Below are 8,708 nucleotides of genomic sequence, written 5' to 3'. Positions count from 1 at the left end.
AACGTTCTTTTATATTTCTATATTATAGCTATTTTTAGAAATACACTATTCCCGCCAATTTTAAATGTATTTGTGTCGTGAAGAATATCTTGGACTTTAATGACCAGACAACTGACCTTCAATAATCGATGGACCAAGGTTCACATAAGAATACAGATAGTCCATCATCCATTTTCTAAGTTTTTATGATCTGATCTGGTAGTGTGAGAGGCTATTTTTATACTATAGTAGTGTGTACTATTTGGTACTGCTTCCTTAAATAGTAAGTTTTTACTGTATGAATACAATTCTTATTAATATGTTTTTAGAAATGTATTATAGACATTTACTATATGAATAAAATGGATATTTATATGTTTTTTTATATTTTTAATATTTTATATAATTTAAAAGTTATTAAAATTGCGGGGGCGTATCGGAAAAGTTATTAAAAATTCGGGGGTATTATGGGAAAGTACCTAATATTCTTCTATAGTTTTGCACTAAGGAGGTTTATTTTCTCTATATTTAAATGATGTATGCTAATATAGTGGCGGGTTGCTGCAGATGCGAGCGGTGATTCAAAGCGAATTCAACAATGCCATTAAGGGAAGATTTAAAATTGGGAAATATAAAAAAGCCTTCCTAAAGACACGTATTTATACAGAGAGATTGATAACAAATGCAGACCCAAAGAATATGGTATTTCAAAAAAATCCTGGCTTCTTTCTTCGTTAAAGTAGAAAAACACGCACAGAAAAGTATTTAGTACAGCAATAGGCTCCGAAACAACAAACCAGTCCATTCAAGAGCAATACCTTCATCCACAAAATAGAGGCTATAGTTACGAAAGAGGACCCTCTGACTTAAAAAAAGGGCAATTGTTATGAAGCTCACTATACCTCAATAAACAAGGACTGAAGTTGATAAAGGCTCCAAAATCAACATCTTTTCCATGATAAAGATCGCCAAAGAAACTGGAATCATAGTAATTTCATTCCTCAACTTAACCTTAATGGACTTTCGTGTCACTGGTTAAACTAATATTGGAAGCCAATATCTGCGCACAAGTGGAAAGTTGGTCCAAATACATAGTCTATGATTGACATGACAAACTTTTTCAAAAAACTTGTTACAACGACACTTGCATTGTAATACAATAGTGCGTAATAATATCTGAATATCTATCTGAATATGCATGATCGACGATGTAAGAAGTATTTCCAAGGCAGAGATGAACCAGTTAAAACTGCTTTACAAGTTGTGGTTAGCTTCAGTATTTCCAAAACAGAGATGAACCAATAAAAACAGCTTTACAAGTTGTGGTTAACTTCAGTATTTCCAAGTCAGAGATGAACCAGTAGAAACTGCTTTACAAGTTATGGTTAACTTCAGTATTTACAAGGCAGAGATGAACCCGTAAAAACTGCTTTACAAGTTGTGATTAACTTCAGTATTCCCAAGTTAGAGATGAACCCGTAAAAAACTGTTTACAAGTTGTTGATAACTTCAGTATTTCCAAGGCAGAGATGAACCCGTAAAACCTGCTTTACAAATTGTGGTTAACTTCAGTATTTCCAAGTGCCATAAATATGAGTTATTTTAACATTGTAATGGTTTAAGTTTAGCTTAGTTTAGTTTAGGGGGGGGGGGTGGGTCCTTTAGCTTGGCAATGCATTCTTTATTAAGCTACAGAGTACTTGTTCGTGAACGTACTTGCGACTAGTGAAATTTAGCTTATCAAGCGATATGTACACAGCGTGGTCACAAGTAAATAGACACCACCCTTTCAGAAAAAATGAATTTTTTCAGTCATATTCACACGAATTGATATATTTATAATTTAATTAATATCTAGTAGATCTTCCTTTCGCTTCATGGAGTTCGTTGATCCTTTATGGCATCGTGAGAATCATCTCGTTAATTTTAGATTGTGGGATTTTCGCCCACTCTTGCTTCAAAACTTGGAGTAGATCGCTCTTCGAAGTTGGTTTTTTTGGTTGTTTCTTGACTTGCCGGTCGAGTATGGCCCAGAGGTTTTCGACGGGGTTCATGTCAGGAGATTGGCTCGGGCCAGGGCAACTTCTGGATACAAGAACACAACGTTGTTCCAGGAAGATGGAGCACCGTGTCACACTGCTAGAAACACCCAAAAGTGGCAGGAAGAAAATGGTTCACGAAAACCGAGGAATAAAGTGACAAAAGTCCTTCCTCCAATATTTCGACGTATTTTGCAAAATTTATGTTGCCAACACACTCCACTAAGCTCGAGCTCCCACCAACCCAAACAGCACCCCAAACCATCACGCTGAAACCACCATGCTTCACAGTTGGCTGCAATCTGTTCAGCCAAAACTCTTGGTGAGGCATTCTCCAGACCCATATCCTTCCACTGTCCGAAAATTGAGTGAATCTTGATTTGTCTGAGAACAATACGGTCTTCCAAAAGTCCAGAGGCTTGGTCATCATATCACTTGCCCACTTCTTTTGTCTGACTATGTTGGCAGGTCTTAATAAGGGCTTCCATCTAGCTGCTCTGCAACGATAACCCAATCTGTGGAGAATCCGTTGAACAGATTTTGGGCTCATCCCACCAACTTTGGCCACTTCTGCAGTCGTTAATCTGGGAACCATTTCGGTGCTCCTCTTGATAGCCCTTTTTGTCCTCTCAGATGGACCAGGACGACTGATTCTGTTGACTGTCGAAAGAGGGATTCCCAAATTCTGCGAAATTTGCCGCTGACTTATTCCACCATCTGCTTGACCAACTATCCTTCCTCTAACAAAATCTGACAATTTGAGAGAACCTGGAGTTCTAGGGATGTTGTAGCACAAGATAATTAAGGTGCAGACCATTTTCATTTATATAGTGCTCTGTGAACACAAATTAATTAGCATAAACCAGTTAAATGACGAAAAATTAGGTGTCTATTTACTTGTGACCACTCAGTGTATATTTCCTCTGGTTATAAATTAAGTGTTTTGTCCATTTTCTCACTGGACCCCCAAATTTGTGTGCGTGACAAGAACTAATGTAGAACTACAAATTCTCAAAACAAAAAATAATGATACTGCGTTTGCAAGTGTTTTTATAAATCCAAATTATTGATGATAGAAATAAAATGGAGAGCAAATCATTGCAAATGTCAACAAGGTCAATGGAGAAACAATAGTTAGGGCCAGCCTTCAGCACTAAACTTCTCATAAGAGGAATAAGAACAAGGTGGTTGAGAAAGATATCAACTTAAAAGCAGTGTAAAATATTTTCTTTCTGTACTAGTAAGACTTGATTTTTTGCCACACAAAAGATAGAAAATACTATATATATATATATATATATATATATATTTTTAATGGTGTATTTTTCTCACTGAATATATATATAATCAAAATAGCACATACTTCTCCATGTCTCTAATTTGTGCTCTTCTAATTCCTCCATCTTCACCTGTTATAACAAGGAATGAAATAAAAACTTATTTGGAGACTTAATACTATGTCATATCTAAGAAAAACTTGTGATGGAATATGTTTTTAAAAAACAAGATGTAATAAAAACATGTCACTAGAAATGGAATGAGCAAAGAAAGTTGGCAAAATGATAAAAACAAATTATTTAGTTAAACACTTTTCATTTAATAAAAACCAGAAATTATAAATTGTTGAGTAACTCACCAAGGGAGACTTGTAGTAAGTCCTGAGAATGTGGATGAAATCAGTTATTGTTAACATACCTGAAAAAAAAAAAAAGATCAAAGTTTAATAAAAAATAAAAAAAACAATGCTATTTGTTTTTTTTTTTTAATATTGTTTAAATTTTCCATTAGAAAACACTGTAGTTAAACTTCTATGCAAATACTACTCTGTTATAGCATTACCAATTACAGTGATTCAAATATTTTTGATTAGTTACTTTGATAAACAGCCATAATTAAATTTTTCTTAAAATACATTAAACACTTGTAAATAAGGATGGTTTTACTATTAAACAATACCCATAGTTGGAATCTGGATAATGAGATACTGTGTGCATAAGAGGAGTATTAATAAAATAAATTGCAAAAATGTGTAAGAAGTACAAACTTACACACACGCACTATGTTACCAAAAGTTTCAGAACTGCAGACCATAAGCCACACATTGTGACCATGAATGATGTCTGGTGTGCTAAAACTGGGGGCAAACAAAAATGCAAGAAAAAAAATATGTAGGACAAGGGATCAGACTATTCCTTATTTGCTTTTGTTGGACAGGTCTGATTTGAACAGCAATCTAGAAAATTATTTGGTTGTGGATGGACAGAATTACAGACTGGTCCCATTTCAATTGGTTTTTGCCTCAGTATATTGTGACATTCTGGCATTGCTGCACTGCCTACATTGACGGAATACATCGGAAAGAACCATGCCCATATCAGCATGATAAATTAGTATACAACATATTGAATACAATAGCTTTTGAGACAATTTTCAAAACTTTCCTTGACATGAATCTATATGAATGTTGCCAGAAAGACAGAAATCTTACTACAATTGAAGCTGCTTCACAAGAAGAGTGGCAGTCTCATTCCACCATGTATGTACCAAGTGATGATAAATATTAACCCCATGACTTCTAGCACACTTTAAATTCCTTTCTGCACATGCAGGTGCACACACACACAAAAAATCACCGAGTTACATTCAAAATTTAATTAAGCCACTTTACTACCAATGTATTTTAATGAAATTAGCATTAATGAAATGCATTATAATTCAAAATTTTATACTATCCAAGTTATGCTTTTTATTTTGAAAGAAACCTCTGAAACAAACAATTAAAAGTTCAGTTTTGTTGTCATGCGACATGCATTCAGTTAAAATATCTTAGCTTTGGTTTCCATTTTGGTTTAGTCTCAGTACCCCTATGATAGTCTAGACAAACTACTAACCATACAAGATAAAATTTCAATCATCAGTTTCAAATTACAACAGCAAACATTGCAAGAAAAAGCTTTTATCATCCTCACCTCTGATACAAGCCACGCTCACTTTCCAAGTTATTCTGTTGCTAAGCAACAACCTTTTCTAGACTTAAATGGCATGCTTATAACCAATAGAAAGAGCAGATTTCTCATGCATTATGTATAATCTTATGTGATGCAACTGTTGACTACGAAGGTATAAAATTGCCAAGTACATTGTTGGAGATACTCGTACCTAGCACTTGGCTTATTTTTTTTTTATTGCCATATATGTATTAGTTTGCTATAGAGTTAAATAGCATTTAGGTCTTATCTTTATACTTTAGTTAATTACGTACTATTTGTGTTTTAAAATTCATATTTGAAAGGTTTAATGATTTTCCAAATATATTTAAGCATTGTATCACTCCACAAATGTTACCTAACTAAGTGACTTCAACAAAAATTTTTTTTAAGAGGCTAAACCATCTCTGCCAAAGATAATATCATATTGCCCACAGGCATCTGTTGAAGTGTCAACAAAAAAAAAAAGAAAGAATTGTAAAAGAAAATAAAATATCAAAAATAAACTAAGTGAAAAGGTAAAGACATCAAATTATGCATATGATCCAAAGAAGATCTTTTAAGATTATTCAACGAAGAGTTGAACTCTAGGTATATATTTAAATTCCTTAAATTTAAACATTTCATTGCACTGTATGTTGATAATAGCTAGAGTTAATGATATGGTAAAGAAAGTGTAGAATAAAATATAAACATTTACCTTAAACAATTTAATATTCATACAGGAGGTTCTAAAGATTATGCAAGTGAAATGTGAAAACTGTAAAATACCAAATAGTATTTTTTATACTTAACCTGAAACTCAGGTGAACTATTCAGAGTCCGAATGAAAATAACTAAATCAAATAACGAATGAAAAATTTTTTTTACAAAATATTAGAAAACAAAAATTAAATATTGTATTTCTCTGAAACTACATACTTTTGGTTACAGAATCCAAGTTGTAAATAATGGCAAAGGCAGGGCCTACTTTCTGTTAAGGTAAAACTTCAGTAGTAAAACACATTAAGAAGAATGGTAATATGTGGTCCCAATACTTTTCATAATAAAGAAGCAGGATATGCATGATTTACTTTATTTATAAACTTAGTTTGTTTGTTTGTTTTGAATTTCGCGCAAAGCTACACGAGGGCTATCTGCGCTAGCCGTCCCTAATTTAGCAGTGTAAGACTAGAGGGAAGGCAGCTATTCATCACCACCCACTGCCAACTCTTGGGCTACTCTTTTACCAACGAATAGTGGGATTGACCGTCACATTATAACGCCCCCACGGCTGAAAGGGCGAGCATGTTTGGTGGGATGGGGATGCGAACCCGCGACCCGCAGATTGCGAGTCGAGCGTCTTAACCACCTGGCCATGCCGGGCCATAAACTTAGTAACAAGACATTGGCAAATCGAGCTAGTATTTTAAACACATAGCTAGGATACCACAAGTTAAAGAAGTTGTAACAGACAATCTAACCATTAGGAATGAACACCACATTAGATACCTAGAATGTAACTAATCAGTAATGCTGTAAGTTTGATCACTCAAAAGTTGTGCAAGTCTCAAATAAGAGACTAAGTCTTCTATATTACAATTGTAAAAACCCACAATACAGAACGGATTCTCAATTACAAAAACTACCCTTGTATAATAAAAAGTGAAGCACTTGATGTGTAAATGCCCTGCAGCTGAAAAGACAAATCATAAATTACATATTGTGCATGCATACTTCTCTCTATGCTCATTTTCCAAAAAACAAAACTTACCCACAAATTCTTGCCGACTGCTATCCCAAAGCGGTGCAGCTCTGACTCCTAGAAATAAATGGTTGGGATCTTTGATTAGTTTCACTTTTATATATTACTTTGGTATTGCTTAGCAAAATAACTTAAAAATGTTGTGGTGTATTTGCTATCTGATTCCAATATGACAGAAGAATATTTCTCACTGCAACTACCTTATTTATATGAAGACAGTTTGATTATTTTGATCTGCATGGAAAAATTCACCTTATTAAAAAAATATCATGTTGCATTACTTTTAGCAAGTGCTCTGTGCCAAGCCTTAATACATTCACGACATTGTGCACCACCAGTGGTAAATTTGCACATTTTCTGTTGGACGTCGTGAGCCACCAGTGGTGCACACTATGATTTAAGTAATAATAATCAAATGACATTTTTTGTTGTTGTCTTATTTATGAAAGAGATCTCAATTAGTTTGTTTTTTTTGCTTCAGTTACTCAATAATAAATTTAATGAAAAAAAAAAATTATAAACGAGTGACAGGTACTCACTTCTCTTACCTACTTGGGTAAATAGGAATAGATTCAGAAGAAATTTAATGTGTTCAGGTCTTTCAAATGGAAGGATTCATATTTTTCTAACAAACCATCAAAAAAGGTACGGTTTTCATTTTCAGGCAAGTGAAGAAGTTAACAATACACAAGACTAAAAAAATATTCACGATTCATCATTGTACTACGAGACAACCACCAGGCATAATCCATTGAACAAATGTATCAGAATATTAGCTTTAATTTTTTCCTACTTTATTTGAAATGTAAAATGTACAACAAATTGTCCACAAATGACTGAACATTTACAGCACTAACTCTCTCACTAGGGACTATCAATTCAACCTAAATCTTGACCCCAAATTGACCTTTAAAGTTTTCCATGCTATAACTTAACATGTTTTGTGTATCATCACAAAATTTTGCAAGCTTTCAGTAAGCATTACAAGTCTTTTATAGACAGAAAATAAGAATTTTTAATGAAATATTTTTATACTTTTTTCATCTGAAAATTGTCAAATTTCATCTGCATAATCTCTAAAAATCTTCCAAAATAAATTTCAAAGTTTTTTTTTCAGTAAAAGTTTATACTTTACTTTCTTTACAATAACTATACAGGGTTGGTCTATTTGACTGACCTTGTAATCACCATGAAAATAAAGTGATATATAACTTCAATTTGTAACAGAAAACTAGAATAATCATAAATAGCTTAAAAGTAGTAACAGTATACAATTGTTTATACTTATATTTTATTGTTTTATTACCCTGTGAACCCAGTCTAATAATTCCACCACCACACACACACGATAATGGTACTACTACACTAAATTTTCTGTTTAACCCTTTTAAGACAGGTCACAGGTGAAAGACCATGTCATCTTGTTTGTTGACTCACATTCAAAATTTCATTGAACTACTATTTCATGAACTTATGTCAATAAGTTTGGTACCAAACTGTAGATTATAATTCAAGTTTTAGAACTATACATTACTCAATTTGTTAATTTAAAAGTAAATATTAAAAAACAGATGAACATCGATTTTTGTGTGTCATGTGGTATGTTGAATGCAGCACTGGTTCAAATTAGATGTTCGTGATGTCTAAATACCAAGTCTATAGTTTCATACAAATTAGGAACTCAAATTACAGATATTGACAAGCTAGAATATAAAATAAGAAGGTTTTTCTTTTCTATTTGCTAATATATTGCTAACGTAATAAATCAAACACAGTGTCACCCCGCTCCTCTTTCCATTTTTGGAAACTCTCCCTTATATACACTTACTTCTATATATGACATGAATAACTAATCGGAAGCTCAGAATGCCCCCCCCCCCCCTAGTGGTTTTCTCAGCCTTTCTAGCATTCCTTCTGCCATTTCTTTCTTTTGAATCAAGATTCCAATGAGGTAGGTTG

The 8,708-nt window shown here is 33.4% G+C and overlaps 1 protein-coding gene across 1 annotated transcript in view; it reads right to left on the bottom strand.

Moving 5' to 3' along the window:
* The window catches only part of LOC106462784 (5'-AMP-activated protein kinase subunit gamma-1-like), a 25,295-nt gene that overhangs the window by 11,505 nt on the left and 5,082 nt on the right, over positions 1–8,708 (bottom strand). Inside the window, exons 5-7 of the mRNA XM_022390121.1 lie at positions 6,759–6,806; positions 3,655–3,713; positions 3,382–3,427 (exon numbers count right to left, since the gene is read on the bottom strand). Of these exons, the coding sequence (XP_022245829.1) occupies positions 3,382–3,427; positions 3,655–3,713; positions 6,759–6,806 (153 nt within the window). The remainder of the gene's footprint in view (positions 1–3,381; positions 3,428–3,654; positions 3,714–6,758; positions 6,807–8,708) is intronic.

The sequence above is a fragment of the Limulus polyphemus genome, unplaced genomic scaffold (genome assembly GCF_000517525.1).
Source record: "Limulus polyphemus unplaced genomic scaffold, Limulus_polyphemus-2.1.2 Scaffold1250, whole genome shotgun sequence".
Taxonomy (NCBI): domain Eukaryota; kingdom Metazoa; phylum Arthropoda; class Merostomata; order Xiphosura; family Limulidae; genus Limulus; species Limulus polyphemus.
Note: the sequence above shows the minus strand (reverse complement) of the source record. Positions and strands in the feature narration are given on the sequence as shown.